Source organism: Coffea arabica, chromosome 5e, assembly GCF_036785885.1.
Source record: "Coffea arabica cultivar ET-39 chromosome 5e, Coffea Arabica ET-39 HiFi, whole genome shotgun sequence".
Lineage (NCBI taxonomy): Eukaryota > Viridiplantae > Streptophyta > Magnoliopsida > Gentianales > Rubiaceae > Coffea > Coffea arabica.
In genome coordinates this window covers 52558453-52577754 of record NC_092318.1, presented here as the reverse complement: position 1 = coordinate 52577754, position 19302 = coordinate 52558453, and the positions used below count along the sequence as shown (strand labels likewise).

Sequence of the window (19302 nt, the reverse complement as noted above, 5' to 3'; positions counted from 1 at the left end):
CTTTGATTGCACAAATGGAAATTTGGGAACCATCAAAAAAATTGGTTCAAATAGTCATTCCTTATACATTGGTAGACTCAAACAGACTAGAGAGCAAGTATGTGTAAGAGTAGACTTTGCTTCACGTATTATTGCATTAATAAAGAAGAAGAACCCTTTTTTTTTTTTTTTTTTTTCCTCTTATATTGGTCAAATTCTTTTCCTAAAAGCTATCCGGCCCTTTTCTTTCTTTTTTTCTTTGCAAGTGCAGCCATCCCTTTTCTACTCATTTCATGTAGTCTTGTTAGCGTATGAATATGGACTATAACTAGTATTTTGTTTGTACACCCTCCCTAAGGACAAAGAAATAGCAAATAAGGGGACGATCGAGATGAAGCCAGTACACATTCTTGTAGACTGTTAAAAGGTAGCAGCAAATAAAGTGGTCTGTGGTCTGTTTTGGTATGTGTAATTAGACTTGCATGAGAAAAAGCTATAAGACACTGTAGGCCATAGAAGGGCAGAAATAGCAGTTAAGATGCCCACAAACATAATAAAACAAGGCGAACGCCAGGAGGTGGTGGTGGCCGGAGGATGGACATTAGAACATGATCCATGTCCTGCCCTCACCACTTGTCCTTTTCAAAGGACTCGTGCAATGTGGAAAATTCGTGTCCTCTTGAGCCAAACTTTGTCCTTAGACTTAGAAATGTTTAGCAACTGAGTTTGATGTCCTCTCATATCGACTAATTAATTGAGCCACAAAAAAGCTCTTTAGTTCTTGACACATTGTGTTTCTTCAACAATTAATAGAAAATTGTTTCTGGCTGAAGTCAATACACAACATTCCATCCAATGATAGGGTCCGGTAAGTTTTGTTGCATTCAGCTGGTGACTCAACAGTGGGCTGCTCTAATTTAGTATAGAGCTATTCACACAGGTGTTCTGATGACAAGATGGCCAATGGAGAGCATATGGCATTTACAGCCAGTTTCCAAAAATGAAGCTTCACACAAACTATACTTTGTAACTCAGTTTTAGGCTGCGCGCGGCAATTTAATTTGCAACTAAAGATGAATGCAGCGAAAAGGGTCGGAAAGTTTTTTCCAAGTCAGCTGTTTTCTGGATCGTTGGAGGATTTCCAAGAAGACTTCCAAAACTTGTAACGACCAAATAAGCAAAATCCTTTCAAGGGGCAAAGGGTCTGGCTAATTAGCATTCAAGACCACTGAAACCGAATCCCTAGGAAAAAAATTCTTACTGCTGCTAGACTTATGCACTGCAGATGATTCATGAACTTAAAGCGATAGAACTCAAATTTTCGTTTACACATCTTTTACGAGATTTTTACCGGTAGAGGTTTTGTACTGAAAGCTTGAAAAGTTGGCATGCAGAAGTTCTCGAAGAAAAGACAAATGAAATGGTCCAAGTGATCGTTTGATGAACATTTGAGCGATTCAGCGTAGTACTATTTTAAATTTTAAGGAAAGTGCAACGTCGAATTTAAGATTTAGCAAATCTCTATTGGTGCTAAAGGCTCATCCTAAGTCCTAACCGCAAGTGTCAAACCCCTACTATATCCTTCTTTGTTTTTGTGTTGCAGACTACACAATTTAACTACCTCAACGGCTCAACTCCCCTTTTTCCTATGGCCCCCAACTTGGACTCCATATCAATGTTCTTTCAGCATTATTTTAGCTTAATCTACTTGACCTCTATATAACATCACCATCTCCTAGGGCCTTCCCTATAACCTGCCGACTGACCTACCCTATGTTTTCTCCAAACATTCCTTGCTTTATAGATGGAGAATTCGGTGACCTCTAGGAATAAGGCTCTCTCTTCTTCTAATAATGAAAAAACAACAGAGGATTCTCCTGAAGAGAGCAGCTGGACTTTCTATTTGCAGGACTTCCAATGTGATCATCATGACCATGATAACACTGGTTCTGTCTCTTATAATAGCTGTGAAAGTTGCCCATCTCTTGTTTCTGATGCATTTTCTTCAGCAGCCAGAAAAGCTCCTGATGACATTGAGGCTGCAGTCTTTGCTTCAGCCAGAAGTAATTGCAAGAACTTAAGTTTCAAGAGGCGCAAAGCTAAAGCAAGTGCAGTACTCAATGATCATGACTTGGAAGATACTGCTAGTTCGCCCGTCAATAGTCCTAAGGTAGGATGATTAATTAGTGTTGAAATATACACAATATATTCGTTTCATGTTCTTTATGGTTAATCGACATCATGGTCTTCATGAAATCTTAACAAATTTTAATAAAGTTAACCCATAGGTTTTCTTTTCATTTTTTCCACAGGTTTCTTCTATCAATCAGTTGAATTACACTCACAATGAGAAGGATAACATAAATGTTTCAGAGGTAGTCAATCCGTTTATGGCTCAATTATTCCTTTTCTTTGTGTTCCTATGTCAGTATAACGGCAACTTCATATGATCATTCAATAAGCTGCTTCTGCTTTTATGGCGTTTATAGGCAAATGTTTGCAGAAAGAATAGTACTGCTGAAGCTGCTGGTAGCGCTGCTCATGAGGAAAAGAATAATCAATCAGAACTGAAGAAAAGGGGACTATGCTTAGCACCTGTATCTACGTTGACGAATTACTTCGGTTAGGTTTTCTATTAACTATTTTGAGGCAGCTGTACGAGCATATTTTCTTTTTGGTTCATGCATGATAAGAGTTCTTGTAAAAGGGAACTGATGTTGATTTTAATGATGATATGTTAAGAGTTGATCATGTTCTTGGGCCGTGCCAATTTTCTTTCTTCGAGGCTCTGAAACATGGAAAATTTCCACTCAATTCCATAAATTTGCATTTTTCCCATATAATATATAGGGAGGCTTTAGTCCTTTGTCGCTGCATTTGCGGTTCTTTGTGGCTTATAAAATAGGAGGTACTCATTACAGTAGTATAATATATGAAATACTTGTTCCATATATAAAATATACTTTGACTATATAAAACCGCCCATAATAAGCAGCCTCATCATTCTCTCTTCTGCTCTCAGGAAAAAATACTTCAACCGACCAATTGAAATAAAGTAATCTTGGAGGAATTAGTTTAATTTATCTCTAGTTTGTTGAGCCAAGAAATCTTCTGTTCATTCCTCTGCTGACCTTTCACTATTCTCAATTTTTCTGTGACGCATACCATACTTGATGTAATCAGACCTGTATCTGAAAGGTACTAATTTAAGTAAGGCGACCAAAGGCCTTCCAACTTTTAGTTGGTCGTGGCAGTCTTTAGCTAAACCTCCATAAGCTAGCCAGATTCAGGGAGATGTGATTTGCACCCCAGTTCTTGATAAATTCTCTTTACTTCTAACTACAAGGAGATCTGGATATCACTTGATATAGTAGGAGCGGATGGAGGGCAGCTGCATCAGAACAGAAATTTTTTTTTTTTTTGAAAAAAAGGGTGAATTCCTCGAGAAAATCAGATTTTGGTGGAAAATTTGTACAGCCCAGCTCTCAATGAGAAAACCATTTTCCAATTTTATTTGGCTGCGGCATATATATATATCTTGATTAATACTACTACAAAGTTCCACCTTTCAGCACCTAACCTGACGACAATCTTCATCCACCATTAGTAAGAAAATATTTCTTGGTCTGATTTCAATCAAACGTTAGGTCCATGCTATCGCAGTAATATCAGTCGACAATGTTATTTTTGAAAAAAAAAAAAAATCAAAAAGAGAGGCAGCATTACTTGTCAAATCGAGGTAGCATGACTTGTCAAATCTAGTAATCCATGCTATCGCGATTTGACAAGTAATGCTGCCTTTCTTCCCATATTTTGCCGGCAAGCCTTTATATGTACAGAAGAAATGATACGTGAACAATTTTTACTCTGCATGAATCCATACGGATAATGATTATGTTTTCTGAACTCGTGGAATGTGGGAGTTAGAATCATGAATGCATTACTAGACTCAGCAGTGAAATACTTACAAAATTGGACTACACAATAATGGATTCGCGCTGAAAAACGATAAAATGCGCATCCGGGGAATCGAACCCCGGTCAGTACCGTGGGAGGGTACTATGATACCACTACACCAGATGCGCTCTGGCTTCTGGGGCCTCAGGTAATGTATAGAATAATATGTCCCTCTGATCATAACTCAATCTTGCACACCCTAACAGTCAGTCCATCAAGAGTTCGCGTGGTTCAAACTTGATAGTAACTGTCAGGTTGAAGGGCTTCTCAAGTTAAGCTCTATCAAATTCACTTTTGACTGATGTAATTCTTACAACTTTTGATGTAAATCCGCAGAACGATTACATTAAAATTATACTAGTTTGCGTTACATGGTACAAAAGTTACATAACTAAACACAAATTGAACAAAAGTACAACTTGAGAGGCCTCTGATCCCCAGTCTTACTAGTTGTTACTGGATTCAACGCGCAACTTGCGCGAAGAAAGCTTAATCATTCTTTATAATCCCAACTGAAGGAAGCAAACAGATAAAAAAGGAAGCAGTCGCTACCTCCCTCTCTGTCTGTCTTGTCTTGTGTATGTGCAAAAGTCACCAAGAATGTGATTAGATAAATTTCAAATCCATCAACTGTAAAACCATGCCGATTTGTTCCCCTAAAGGTTAGTTTGATAGAAAGCATGTTACGAATTTGCTGTGTCCAATTCGATCTTCCAAAACAACACCATGAGTCCATTTAGTTGAAGAACGACTACAATGCAGGTGCTACGTACATGATCTGTCCCGAGCCATCAATTTCGATGTTGATGTTCCAGCCAGCTATGAGGGGCTCAACTATCAGAGAGAGAGAGAGACCTTTTCTATTGTTTGTTTTCTGTGTTGTTCTAAAATCACAGTCAGCAGAATGAATTTACAAGAATGGCACAAGGCCTAGTAGAAGCAACTTTTGTATGAAATCTATCTCATCTTTGTGTGAGATTTAGCCTTAAAGGTGCAAAGAAGAATCTGCCCATTTCTTGGCCTTGATTTGCAAATGAAGTCTATTTTTTGTCAGGCAGCTTCTCTAACAACTCGGGTATCACCTCAAAAAGATCACCAACAAGTCCGTAATCAGCAACCTATAATGCAGACATAGAAGTGATGATTATGATCATATTCCCAAACAACTATCATTCTGGAAAGAGGAAAACACGCTTACCTTCGAGAAAATTCAGAAAACCATGGGTAAAGCTTAATGTTCCCGATCAGAACTCTGATCGGAAAAAAGAATAAAAGATTGATTCAGTCATCACCTGGAATATGGGCGCATCTGCATCTTTATTTACAGCTACAATAACCTTAGCATCTCTCATTCCTGCTATATGCTGAATGGCCCCTGAAACGCCAAAGGCCATGTACAGTTCCGGGGCCACGATCTTTCCAGTCTGCCCAACCTGATGTTCACAAAATACCTAAGTCGGTGCCATTAAGATCTGTGCAAGCTAGATCATCATAATTTCATATGGAAATTTGATCCTCAATAAAATAGGATGTGAACTTATATCTCTTGGCTACAAATAATGCATATCACAGTCTACTAAAGATTAAAGATTAACAAGAACAGAATAGACATCATTTTCATCCAAAATGAAAGTATGAAGAATTGTTTTTACAGTTAGACATAAAGAATTGAAATTGGATTGGTGTAAATGTCTCCTTCAGTTGTGGGGGTAACAAAATATCCCCGAGCAATAAACACCATATTTTACCTGAAGATCATTGGGAACATATCCTGCATCAACAGCAGCACGAGTTGCGCCAACTGCAAAAATAACAATTATAAGCCTTTTCCAGATTGCAAAGATACTGGAATTCATTATACTATTATTTGCTCTAAAGCTCTTCAATGTTCTGATGCAAGCTCACGGTCCCTAAATGCAGTCAACTTCAGAATAGCTCAAGGTAAATATCTAAGGAAAAAGCATAAAATATCAAAATTAGAGGATGAACAAAATAGCTATGGAATAGAGAAGAACCTGCAGCCCCAAGTTTTTCTGCAAGCTTCTCTATCATTTTAAAGTTCTCAGCGCTTTTCAAAGCTCGACCCCCAGTGATTACAACACGCGCATTTCCCAGATCTGGGCGCTCTGTCTCTTGAGAAGAAAGTTTAATATATCTTGATTTACCCACTGCATCATCTGCAAACAACAAAAAGTTTTCTTAATTTCTTGTAGTTTTCCCACTGATAAACCAAAACAGAGAAATAAATCATACTTATAGGTTATATTCATTGTCTTTTTAATCCTCAAGCACTTCTGAATTGACTAACCTAATATGTAGGTCTTTGAAAAGAGTAAATTGTTGTGGTACAAATGGGTGATCACATTACAAAATTATCGACAGACCTTCACTGAAGTTTGAGAGGTCCACCTGGTCAATTGATGCAGGTTTGGAGTTTGAATCAGCTGAAGTTGAGGCCACGGAGAAAGATGTAGACCTAACTGTTAACATGCAAGGGCTGGAACCGGTATATCGAACGGTACAAAGAGCATTCCCAGCATAAATGGGCCTGAAACAGAATTAAGTTGTCCAAGTCAAGTAAATTATCCAACGATTAGGTATCAATAAATGTCAGGGTCTCTATTTGAGTACTGAAAGAGAAGAATCAATGCAAGGCATGGAAAAAATTTAGATTCCTAAATCCTATTCATATCATTGATATGAAACTCAAGATTCCAGTCATCTGTTTGCTCTACAACTGCACAGACATTATTAACAGTTTACTAAATAGGAATTCACACAACGGCATATTCAAATTCCAACTGCTGTACATAACTGAAATACAAACATACTTGATAAAATGCGCCTCAGTAAAGCTTCAAAACCACTCTACCAAAGAAGTAGTAACAAATCAGAATAGATTTGTATAGCTCGAAATTGTTTGAAAGAGAAATAAATCACCATGACGAGCCATGAGAAATTTTACCTGACAAAAATATTAGAATCACTAATTTCAGTGACATCAGTGACTGGGGAAATGTCTAAAAGAGCAGCTGCACGAGGTACTATGTTCTTCCCAAATGACCCTGAAGCTGCAATAATGTGTGAGTAGTCACCTTTCTGATGAACCACATGGATAAGTTTAGCCCATGGCTCTGCTAAAGGATATGTAAAATTATCTGATTCTGCAACGAGCACCTATACAAAAGCCAATGAACTGAATCAGATTGGTGCATAATTTTTCAGCTCTACATGTATTTTTCACTTAACACTTTCAGAAAATAAAAGGTGCCGTTAAATCTTTATGAGGCTACTAACATTCTCTTTATAAGAGTTTGACTTGAGAAAATACAAGCATATCTGGAGGTATCAATTTTTGGGAGAAAAAGTGCTGCGTTCACACCTTTTGATTAACTACTTCAGCATGGAACTCAGTTAAATGCACCTAATGAGCAAACTACATACAAAATGATTCAAGATACTGAAAATAAAGTAGAAGCAAAGAGCAAAAATATCCTAGCATTACTTAGTTCAATGAGGATTAAACTCTTGTCAAGTCAAAAGAGAAGATTATCAGTTCTTCTAGCTGATTTAATCTGAGTAAGTTTTTGACATTTTTGTTTACCCTGACGATTCTGTCCATCTAAAAACATATATCTCTTTTTTTTTTTTTTGTACTGAGGCATAAAATACAATGAGGTCATTTATTGGGAACCAACAGGTACCGAATCATCAAACAATGCATCACAAACCCAATAAGGCATGTACCTGAGAAATGGAAGGATGGCATAAGGCAGCATGTTCAGCAGCTTCTTTAAGAGATGGACCTGACCCAGCAAGCAGTAGAGATACTGAATTTTCATTACCTATCGACTTTGCAGCTTCAACGGCACTAATTGATGAAGCCTTAATAGAACCTCCTTCATGCTCCGCTAAAACCAAGGTGCTAAGCTATTGCAAAGAAAAGAACACAGAAAGAAAAATTACAGAAAACAGCTTATGCATCAAGTTACTGATTTATGCAAACGAGGAAAGAAACATAGTTTCATCCAACAAACTTGACATGTCAGGCAACTTAGAACTATAACCAAAACAAGTTTCCGTTTCAATTTCCAATTATGTCTAAGCATCTTCTCCTCTTTTCATTTTTCTCATATTTCTGGTGTTGGGTTCTTGATTTCCGTATAGTTCTGATGGCATTACATTGGGACCTTAGGCAAAGCAATACGGGGTTTTTTTTATCATATGCTGTCATCATTTCTTTTTCCTCATTTCTTTCTTGAAATCGTTAGATATATAACATTTGTGGGTTTTTCTCTAAGCAAGCAACACAACCAATAACATGCAATCTTCAGCAAAAAAAAATTGTGCTTTAATCTAATTTGCTGTCCCTGGACTAGAATCCCAACCCCAGTGTTCTTCAAAACCCAATAAAAGACAAGCCAAAGATCAAGAAGGAAGGGGAAAAGATCCCAGAGAAGAATAGAAGACTTACGGATCGATAGGTGGCAGCAATTCGTGAAGAAATTGGATGATATCTGATAGCTCTGAGGATTCCGCTAGTAGCCATGGAGGAGTCCAGAACCAAATAACCCAACCAGCTTCAAGTTTTCCGCAGCGAGGAGTCCGAGTGGGGGACGACACTGTGCTGTGGGCCCCATTTTACATCGTTCAGATAAATTTTGTCATTTCGTTTGTTGAAAAAAAAAAAGATAAATTTTGTCATTCATTTTTTTAGTATTTTTTTTTGTTCTTTTCCTTTTACTTTTTTATGTTTTACGATTTTTACCGGTAGAATGGAGAGGATAAGCTAAGCAAACTTGACTTCATTAACGGATGGTGTGAAATAAAAGATTTTTCTAATGGATGAGGAATTTTTCTAGTTAGTAGTGTATCTCAAATGATAATCATTTGAATAAATAAATTTCTAATTTAAGTTCCACCTCTTCCAAACAATTAACATCTTCAATCTGATAATAATAGGTGTCCATTACGCAATTATAAAATCATTTACGAAACAGTGAATAGCCAACAATAAACCTATGATATGATAGTTTGGCTAATGAGTATCTAATGACTAATAATTGTGTTCATGTATATATGCATAATAAATTGACTTTGAGAAGAAGTGTCTCGTTAAAAAGAAAAAAAAATCATACTATAATGCTAATGTTAAGCATATAGTTATAAAATTTAGTCCAGTAGGTCGATCAAACTGATCAATTCAATGAACCGATCATAGGGCCGAATTGAGTTGCTAATTAAATTAGTTAACCAACAAATTTGTTAATTAGTCAACGATTCAACGGTTCAATCGAAAAAAAAATCGTCGATTGAACCATCAACTTAAAAATTTTACTATTTTTATAATTTAAAATATATTATTATGTTATATAATATAACTATTGTGCAATTCGCGACTATGAACCTAAATTAAAATATATTATTATATTATATAACTATTGTGAACCTAATGGTTGGTTAAGCTGCAGGTGGGGTGGTGTTAAGTAAGGACGAAATCCTCTGTACTGTAGCATTGATGTAAATTCACTCTTTGATACCCTTGGAATTTTGAAATCACTACAATAATGTCCAAATGCATGACATGATATGATATTATAAGTTCACGGGCCTCTGAATATCCTTATCCTACATGTTACCACATATTATTATTGTTAATTCATGCTATCTTACTGCTCGACGGGAACAGCCTGCGTGTTTCCGTAATTAAGGAAAATGGGGCTTTTGAAAGGTAGAATAAAAATATAAAAGGGAAAAGGAGAGAATAAGGGGCGTAATAAAGATCCCGGTTTAATACGCCTGTGGCTTGGGCAGGGGAGAGCCTTTACTTGAGTTTACAAAAAAGCCTTGGCCCAGAAGCGGTAGCATATCTTCCGCTCTCTCTGTCTGATCTTTCTTCCCATTCCCAAATTGCTGGTTCAGTTGAATTGGAGTGCGTGGGGGCTTTCCCGTTCATTTCTGGTCCAGTCAATATCTAATTAATCAAGTCAAATCAGCCTCCACTGCAACATTTTATTTTCATCTTCAGATCTGCTTTCGTCCTCCACGAATACAATAAAAATGATTTCCAGCAGTAAACTCAAATCCGTGGACTTTTACAGGTTTCTTTTTTTTTTTTTTTAAATCCTTTTTCTTTCGTTTTATTTATTTATTTATTTTTTTTTGAATTTTCGATTGTTTGAAGTGGCAAGTGAATTCGTTTGAGTTAGATTGACATTTCAGACTAATCTCTCCTATGTTATGCCCGTAATGGAATTTATTCGTGGCATTTAGCCCAGCAATTGAATGGTTTGTTTTGCTTACAGAAAAATTCCGAGAGATTTAACTGAGGCATCACTGTCAGGTGCTGGGTTGTCCATTATAGCAGCCTTCTCCATCATCTTTTTGTTTGGAATGGTGAGAAATTGGTACATATTACTTGTCTATAGCTGCCCATAACCCCATTTGATTTCAGCTACAGTTTTCTTTTCCTTTCCTGTTTCTGAGGTGTTCTTGAAGGCGCATTGGTTGTTTGTTTAGCTCTTCTGGTGTTTGTTAGTATCTTTTTGGTCTTGCTGTTCTAGTTGCATCATTTATTTCGACTAATTTAATACCACGCTTGAACTGCCATTCCTCTTTCTTTTATGTTTTGCGTATAACTTGGGTCAACTTTTTTGTTTCTGCAGGAACTGAATGACTATTTGACAGTGAGCACCTCTACTTCCATTATAGTAGACAATAGTTCTGATGGGGACTTCTTGCGGATTGATTTCAATATCAGGCATGTTCGGTGATATTACTCTGTGACCTGAACTATTGATTGGTTGCCCCTATTTCCTTTCCTTTGCCATTCATTGGATTAAAATAGATTGGAATCGACTAGTTAGAAAGAGTGGAACATGTCTAAGCCGTAAGTGGGAGAAAGATTGGGACATGTGTCAACTCTGTATCAATCTAGTCTATGTGTTTCTCCTATCCTTAATACTTGAATTTGCTTTGATCATCTTAAGACGGAAATAGGTTTTTGGGCTGTAATATGTGATGTCAATTATATGACACTGACTGGACTGTGAAAGCCATTATTTCATTTCTCTTGCTTGAAGTTCTGCTCCCCCCCCCCCCCCCCAAACCAACAAAATCTATTTATTAAAATCAAGCTAACATGTTGCTAAATCCTTGTAGTTTTCCAGCATTGTCTTGTGAGTTCGCATCTGTTGATGTCAGTGATGTCTTGGGAACGGTGAGTTTTGGAGGTTCTGTTTGCTTTTCGACTATGATTTTCATACGCATGGTTTTATGAATTTTTGTTGTCTTGCTTGCAGAATAGGTTGAACATAACAAAAACTGTCCGCAAGTATTCAATAGATTCACACTTGAATCCTACGGGCTCTGAGTTTCAGTCTGGGCCAATCTTAGATGCAATTAAGCATGATGAGGAAATTGATGAAGAACACGGCGAAGGTGCTGTTTCACTATATGGCCGCAATTTTGATAGAATTGCAAATCAGTGAGTTAGCTGCATCTTACTTTTATACCTTATTATCTTCTGCTTTTCTACTTGTTATTTTGCTAATTTGTGCCCAATATAACTTCCTCAGGCATCTGATTTTGGTTGTGAATTTTTTCGCTCCTTGGTGCTATTGGAGTAACCGCCTGGTACTATTTGTATCTTTGGTGATATTTAGCTTGACTGGCTCTGAGCCCATAAGTGGTTTCTGCCTGTTAAAAGATCTCTCTCTCCCGCTTCCGTCTCTGTCTCTTTCCTTATATTTGTGTCTGTGTTCATTTCTTAAAAGATTTCTCTCTCTCTCTCTCTCTGTGCTCTCAATTACATGCATGTATGCATTTCTATTGGCTAGTTTATGTATAAATCTGTGATTTCTACTTTGATGGTGTATTAGTGTAGCAGGGCACTTTCATCTGTGTGTAGCTTATTCTAAACTTTGAATAGTGTTCTTGTTAAGTACCAAATTGTTTGTTGATTCTTTGACAGTTTGACTGCAAACTCTAGATGAATCTATTGCTGTACAAATTTAAGGCTGATTTATGTCAGTATAGGTGATTTTGATATATTGCTGCTTGTTTCAGAAACCTTCTTGGGAGAAAGCAGCCAAAATTATAAGAGACAGGTGTGGTCTCATCTTCTGTTCATTCATTCTCGTTAGGAAAATGGAGCTTTTTTTTCTGCTGAAGATTCATCTCAATTTCAAATGGCATTTAGTATCATAGAATCTACTTAAATCTGAGTGCGACCTTGTCTTTAGATATGACCCAGAGATGGATGGTCGCATTCTTTTGGCAAAAGTTGATTGCACCGAAGAAGTTGATTTGTGTAGAAGGTACTTTCTGATAAATGAATTTTTGATCTTTCTATTGAAGTATCTTCCAGTATGGATGATGGAAGAGCACCTGCTTTCTGTAATATTCTTTAGCTTTTGTCTTACAATCATCTTCCATGACTAGTGGATAAGCATCTTAATCTATTGGCTCATATATTGTCATGAGTTAAGACATTTCTACAATAGTCAAGACAATATCTATTAAATAAAGTTGTATCTTGTACATGAAAAGGCTGTAGACTTTGATCTTTTTGTCCAGACCATCAGTATGGATTTATCAGTTGGGTTGTTCTGCTTCTCTTTCTATTCTCCAACACGTAATTTTCTGGTTAACCAAGTTGCTGGCTAATGAATTTCCAGGCATCACATACAAGGGTACCCATCTATTCGCATCTTCCGTAAGGGAAGTGACCTTAGGTAAAGTGACCTGACACATTCTATCTTTAATTTTCATCACGTTTTCTGCTTCCTTTGCATGTTTTGATCCTTTGACCTTTGTTGCCTGTAAAAACTGTTTGCTTATTATATGTTTGTCTTGGTTAATCTGAACTTTCTCATTAAAAATTTCCTTCTGTAGTGCAGACTTTTCTCTTCTTTAGCTTTAAGTAGCAGAAATTTTCAATTATAATGACCTTATGTAATATTTGAATTTGCTGTATTCAAATCAGAAGTTTGTTGTCTGTTTTAATATAGGGATGAACATGGGCATCATGAGCATGAATCATATTATGGCGATCGAGATACTGAAAGTCTGGTCCAGGTAAGAAACAATATTGAGTTGCATGCCCAAAGCTTTAAACGGGAAAGGCAAAAATCAGGTGAAGAAAAGCAAGGAAGTAAAAGAACAAAACAAAAATTAAATAAATAAAGGAAAAGGGAAACGTATATGTAGCATGACTCTGCACATGTATCAATGCAGTTGATATCATTTTTCTATACTAGAAACATATGATTGAATTGTGTAGTCCTGCATAGGTGTTGATGTTGTCACCTATTATATGTGTGGCATTACTGGGTTTTTTAATTATTTGCAGACAATGGAAACTTTGGTTGCACCTGTTTCACTGGAGTCTAAAAGACTTGCTTTAGAGGATAAATCTGACAAGACAAAAGATCCAAAAAGACCTGCGCCCTCAGCGGGAGGATGTAGAGTTGAAGGTTTTGTACGCGTTAAGAAGGTAGATATTACACCAATTTGAAGCCAACCATACTTGGCATTTTTTCGTTTTGGTATGGCCACGGTGCTGGATTTGATTTCTGTCCAAAACCCTTTATGCTTTAATTTCAAGAAAGAAAATGAAGTTGGCAGTGTAAAACAAGTTAAGACATTTGAGCCACTTGCGTAAATGTAAATTTTGCTTGTTGACTTTTTCTTCATTGAAGATTAGCAGCAATGTCGTAGAATTTCCACTTGCTGTATTGTTTTTCTGTAGTCACCATGTTGAAAAATGATTCCTATAATCTCCTGTTCCTAGTTGGAGAATGAAGATTTTCAGGTGAAGGGCCTTGATTTTATCTATAATTTTCTTAAACAATTAAATACATAAAGGGAAAAGGAGGGGGCAGACAGATTGACCAGAATGAATAATGCAATTTTACAATCTGTACTTTATGTCAGGATTTTTTTTTATGTCAAATATATGATTTTATGCCTTTCACTGACCTGGTGCATGGTTTTCAACATGCCTCATATGATGCAGGTTCCTGGCAACCTCGTCATTTCAGCTCGTTCACCTTCGCACTCCTTTGATTTTTCTCAGATGAACATGTCACATGTCATTTCCCATTTTTCGTTTGGGAAGAAGATTAATCCAAGGGAAAGAAGTGATGTGAAGCGATTACTACCATATCTTTTTAGAAGTTATGACAGATTGAGTGGCCTTTCATATATCTCTAACCCAAGTGATTCGAATGAAAATGTTACTGTAAGCTCCTCTGCCTTTTTCACTGACATCTAATATTCTTCTGCTGGCCTATGGTGCAAATGCTATTTTTTCCCATTCTGAGCTTTAATTATTACTGGATGGTGTTGCCTATGCATGCTTGATTAACTTGCTCTGGTAAATACACGATGCTTTCCTTTCGGGAAATCCTTCCTTTCTTTGTGCATGTTAGCAGTCTAGTATAGAAGATTAAAAGGACTTGAAAGTGTTAGGGAGTGAAGAATGAATTTCCATGAATATTGGCCTGAGAAAAGCATATTTTTTTCTTATCTTGTATCTCAGTGATCAAACTTCTGATATATTTATAGTATCCCAGCGCATGGTTTTAGTTCCATCATCGGCAGTCATTCACATGACTCATCCTAACCCTTTTACCAGCTTTGCCTTATTGTCTACCCTGTTTTGGGCAGTTAGTGTTGTCACTCATTATTCCTCAACTAAGAACTAGAAGTGTGCAAATTCATTGCCCATTCACCTTTTTGACTTAATTTGCCCTCTATTGGCTCTAATTCTCATGCATATGGGTGATTAATCATTTTGGTATTTCAACTTAGAGGAATAGGATGATTAAGTCTGGAAATAATTTGCATATTCTTTACCAAATGCAGATTGAGCATTATCTACAGGTAGTGAAAACTGAAGTGATGACAAGATCTTATAAAATAGTTGAAGAGTATGAGTACACAGCCCACAGTAGTTTGGCTCACAGCCTCGATATTCCAGTTGCAAAGTTTCACTTTGAGCTATCACCCATGCAGGTTTGTGCGGGAAATCCTTTTTTGACAATTTTGTTTAGTGTGCATTCAACCACAGGTTCTTGTTCTCGGTGTTGCCTTCTCCCCCTATCAAATCTAATAATTTTTTGTCATTAATGGTTTAGTGCTTTTCTCATCTCTCAGTTTTTGTGGTTAAGATTGTTTTTATCATCACCTTAATTGGTGATATGTGCCTCTCTTGTGATCAGGTCGTAATAACAGAAAACTCAAAGTCCTTCTCGCACTTCATAACCAATGTTTGTGCCATCATTGGTGGTGTTTTTACGGTTGGTTTTCTCACGTCTTGTTCCTTCAGTCATCCTCCATCTCAATCCTTTCTTTCTTGTATTTGCTCTATCATTGCTTTCTGCATTTCTGCCGTGATAGTAGGCAATTTCATCTTTGGTTTGTCCGTGTTTCAGGTTGCTGGAATTTTGGATGCAATTCTCCACAACACGATGAGACTGATGAAGAAAGTTGAACTAGGAAAAAATTTTTGAGGGGAAAACGTAAAAATCCATTCTAGTCACTGTATAAAGAGCATCAAAGCACGGCCACACGATTTTACCCAGATTACTTTATCAAATTGGGTTTAGCAGTGAGCTGCAGAATTTTGCAGTGGATTTTTAGTATAGAAACCTTCTGATGGAATTCTAGTATATGTTGTATTAGTCAGTTGTGACCTACGATATTTCTTCCCTTGTGTATCCATCAATTGTTTTAACTCATGCTAAGCTACTTCAGCTCATAAGGAGTCAGAAGTTTTAAGCTTATTATGTGGCTGCATTAGACAACTGACTAGGAATTTCGCAAAAACACTTGATGTTAAGCATATGATGAGGAATGAGGAAAAATAGAAAATTACCGAAGGGCATGTAAAATGGTCCTTTGTGCTGTAGTGAAATGCGAAATCTAACTTTATTTATTTTTTTGAGTTACAAGTTGTGGGATTCCATGCACTGTCCTTTCCTAAAGAAGTTTGTACCTCTTTTTAAGTGGAGTCGGGCTTTTTAACCTACTAGGTTAGTCGAAAAAACGACATAGGATGGTCGAAAAAACGACCCTAAGCAATGCAGTATCTCATGATACTTTGGCTGGCACCCTCGGTTGAGAAATCGACAGAGAAAAGAAAAACCTTGGTGCGATGATCCATCGTCGAATTAGTCACAAAGGAAAGAAAAGCCATGTCTGCTTTATGATATTATCCACTCAAAATGTAGAAAAGTCTCTGGATATCGTTCAATTGGATTTTTTAGGAAATTTATTGCTGGTTAGAGTGATCAATATTGTCCACCCAGTAGCTTGTATTCGGTACGATGGCGGCATATGCTGAAATGTTAATTGAAGAACAGAAGAGGCCTTCAAGCTCTCATATCAACAACTTTATTTGTTTTGTACACTCTTCATACATTGTAGCAGTGGCCAATACAAACTTTACTCAAACATCAGCTTATTTCTCACCAGTATAATAATAGTGTAACAAATAATTTACCCTTGAGAGCCCAGCTGAAAGTTGAAGCTACTGAGGTCAAGGCATGGAAAATCATGTAGAAGAAATACAAAAAGAAAGAAAGAAAGAAACAAGACAACCCTCAGAATGAAATTTAAAAATAAAAATAAAAATCCCAAACTCTTACAACACAAATCTTGAATTCAGAAAAACAGCAGGAGTGATGATCCAGAAAGAGCTCCCAAGGAGCCAATGAGTCCGAAAAGAATTGAAGATGCACCACTTTTAGGAGGAGATGATTGCTCTGAAGGGGCTGGAGTTGGATTTGTCTCCTCTGGTCCAGAGGGTGGAGGAGATGATTCTCCAGTTGCTGGTGCTGGGGATGGGGATACCTCTGCTGATGGTGAAGGAGGAGGAGATGTCGTCGTTTCATTTGAAGGAGGAGAAGCTGCCACTGTTTCATTAGAAGGAGCTGGAACGACCTTGCTTCTGTCTGCCATCACAACCACAATGATCTTTTCGTTCTTAAGGCAGTTGTCCTTGACTCCACTTATGAAATAGTATGGTCCAGAATGGTTCAAATTGAACACGGTGTGGCCATCTGTAAACTTTTGAAGAGGTCTGTCCGTACTGCAATTGTTATAGTCCTCCTTAGTCACGTAAAGCACAGAGTCTTTGTCTCCCGGGTAGACGAACGCTGCAATAGAAAATAACAAGTGACAGTTAAATTTTCATTCGAAGTGTTTTTGCAGAATGCTGAATGCTGCTTGCGGACGATAAAAGGGTAGCAGCACAAGACTAGCGTTGTAGTTGATGAGAAATTGATGCTGATGTTAGCAAAATGATCAACTTACACAGGGAGTCCCCAGTTTGAAACCGGTTTTTCTCCGCCCATTGATTGTGGCTGTTTGAGTTAGGATCAGCAGGAACTGCCCAACCGTTGGGACCTCCGACCTTGAACTCAAATGCAATGCCTTTCTCAACAAGCAGCAAAAGGCTAAAGAGGCCTAGGACACGAAAGGCTTTTCCAGTTGATCTCAGATTGGCCTGAGCCATTGGAGGTTGGTAGGCAAGTTTGGACGTGTAAACTGAAAGAAACTTCCAGTAAAACCTGGCTATGAACTTTGCTGGTGCGGTAGCGAACGATCAAGGGGTATTTGTAGGACAAAATGAACGAACTTTACAAGCTGTGGCAGTGAAGCTTTTGCTTCTTTTTGTTATTCTTTACTTTCGGATATCTTAACTTCCAGTGCAAAGTATATGGGCTCTTTTTGGGCGTGAGCTTCGTTGTTCTTCTGAGGCCTTTAAGGGTAACTTATTCTGCAGATTTATACTTTCCTTGACCAAAATCAGCACCTTCTTATCTTGTGCTTTGGGCATTCGCATCTGAGTCCTGACACGATGTCTCAGATTTTGAGCTTCTTACCTCCTATACAGCTGGAGTAGCTTTGCTTGATGCAGAATGTTTAGCTGATTAGGCAGCTTTTTCTTCTCGTCAAATGGGATGTTTATAAACGTGCATTAATTAACATATAATTCCTTCTTGAAAATAACTGCAGCTAAACATTTGGAATCCTTTTCTTTTTGATTTTGTGACATTGCATTCAGCCAAATCAGAGAAGACCTCAACAACGTTAAAGTTCAACTAATCATTCTTGGTCATGAAAAGAATTCAAAGAACGGGGGAAAAAAAGGTATCTATCTTCAAAAAGAAAGGGACCAAAATAAGCAAAGATTCATCTTCGGTCAAATAAGATGTTGAGTTTGATGCAGTGAGAAAAGTTTGTTCCCTAGCTGCACCTTGCGGAGGTCGCATTGAATGTAACATAGGTTCCATGTCTATTTTTTTTTCATTTTTAGTTTGAAAAAATTAGATGTTTTCAAATGTCTCAGCGTAAGAATTACAATCAAGACAACTCTTACTCAAAAATAGTAGTATTAATAGTATTTTATGGTGGTAGGAATGAAATGAAATTAGACCCCCAATCCAGATCGGCAATGCATAAAACTGTAAGGAAGCCCTCTTAGCAATTGGGTAAAGCATATATCAAACTTGCACTCGCTTCTCAAATGCAAACTCGGTAAATTACACGCAACTGATATTGGATTTTATGTAATTTTATGGCCACACAAGTCATAAAAATTGGACTATTATCATCAGTTTTCGGAATAGGAGGGGGACGTACACAACACAGCTCAGCATGAAAATTGCACATTTTAGTTCTCTTCTTGAATTAGCAGTGCCTCGGGCGGCCCTCAGTCCATCTTTCTTCTCCCATGCATGATACTGTTATATTGCATCCGGAAGTAGCACGCAACAAATGTAATTATGTATGTGCTCTCTAATCCTTGTTGTATTATTATTACATCATGTGTGTGAGTTCTCCGATGTATTCTCTCCGCAAAGAGATTGTTGTAAACTTTGGTGAACAAGGAAGATCTCTATTTGTGTGCTTTGACTAAGGTTACAAACGAATCGAGTTGCTGTCGAGTTCGAACTCGATCAATATCGAGTTTGAGTCGACCAAATCGAATTCGACCTCGAACTTGAGTTCAAAAATACTAAACTCGTTAGTTCGCGAGTCAGGCTCGAACTCGATTATATATTTTTTTTATTTTAATAGTAAAATTATATATATATCTCTAATATTTTATTATTTGTTAAGAAAAATTATTATTTTATTGATTTATTAAAAATAAAGTAATTATTATTTTTTATTTTTTTAAAACTCGAACTCGAACTTGACATTTTGAACTCGTCGAGTTCGAGTTTCATAAAATTATATCGAAATTCGACTCAATTAGATCGAAATTTAATTCGATTCGACTCGTTTGCACCCTAACTAGATTTCAACACGCTGTATCAGAAGAATTCCAGGCTTTTGTCATGTACGTTGTCT

The 19302-nt window shown here is 37.2% G+C and overlaps 4 protein-coding genes and 1 non-coding gene across 6 annotated transcripts; 2 read left to right on the top strand and 3 right to left on the bottom strand.

The window, feature by feature from the left end:
- Positions 1–1547: 1547 nt before the first annotated feature.
- Positions 1548–2732, top strand: LOC113689024 (vascular-related unknown protein 4). Its single transcript, XM_027206856.2, has 3 exons — positions 1548–2149; positions 2292–2354; positions 2469–2732. The coding sequence occupies exons 1-3, from the start codon at positions 1784–1786 to the stop codon at positions 2604–2606; spliced, it is 567 nt and encodes a 188-aa protein (XP_027062657.2). The 5' UTR covers positions 1548–1783; the 3' UTR covers positions 2607–2732.
- A 1261-nt stretch (positions 2733–3993) lies between these two features.
- Positions 3994–4064, bottom strand: TRNAG-CCC (transfer RNA glycine (anticodon CCC)). Its single transcript has one exon. It is a non-coding gene; the product is annotated as a tRNA-Gly (tRNA).
- A 583-nt stretch (positions 4065–4647) lies between these two features.
- On the bottom strand, positions 4648–8571 carry LOC113688853 (electron transfer flavoprotein subunit alpha, mitochondrial). The gene is made up of 8 exons (XM_027206663.2): positions 8411–8571; positions 7684–7866; positions 6902–7113; positions 6321–6484; positions 5952–6113; positions 5685–5737; positions 5229–5369; positions 4648–5054 (listed from the first exon to the last, which is right to left on the bottom strand). Exons 1-8 carry the CDS (start codon positions 8483–8485, stop codon positions 4977–4979), a joined length of 1068 nt encoding a protein of 355 aa, XP_027062464.2. The 5' UTR covers positions 8486–8571; the 3' UTR covers positions 4648–4976.
- A 1124-nt stretch (positions 8572–9695) lies between these two features.
- Positions 9696–15725, top strand: LOC113690395 (protein disulfide isomerase-like 5-4). 2 transcript variants are annotated; one of them, XM_027208277.2, is made up of 15 exons: positions 9696–10037; positions 10242–10332; positions 10602–10696; positions 11098–11155; positions 11243–11422; positions 11514–11571; positions 12004–12044; positions 12180–12254; positions 12615–12671; positions 12948–13014; positions 13289–13432; positions 13955–14179; positions 14806–14955; positions 15162–15239; positions 15375–15725. In XM_027208277.2, exons 3-15 carry the CDS (start codon positions 10663–10665, stop codon positions 15450–15452), a joined length of 1245 nt encoding a protein of 414 aa, XP_027064078.2. In that variant the 5' UTR covers positions 9696–10037; positions 10242–10332; positions 10602–10662; the 3' UTR covers positions 15453–15725. The 2 variants fall into 2 exon arrangements, with proteins under 2 accessions (XP_027064078.2, XP_027064077.2); XM_027208276.2 differs by having other exon boundaries at positions 11238–11422.
- A 660-nt stretch (positions 15726–16385) lies between these two features.
- LOC140006756 (early nodulin-like protein 9) lies at positions 16386–17540 on the bottom strand. The gene is made up of 2 exons (XM_072049261.1): positions 17257–17540; positions 16386–17099 (listed from the first exon to the last, which is right to left on the bottom strand). The coding sequence occupies exons 1-2, from the start codon at positions 17456–17458 to the stop codon at positions 16606–16608; spliced, it is 696 nt and encodes a 231-aa protein (XP_071905362.1). The 5' UTR covers positions 17459–17540; the 3' UTR covers positions 16386–16605.
- Between the last annotated feature and the right edge of the window lie 1762 nt (positions 17541–19302).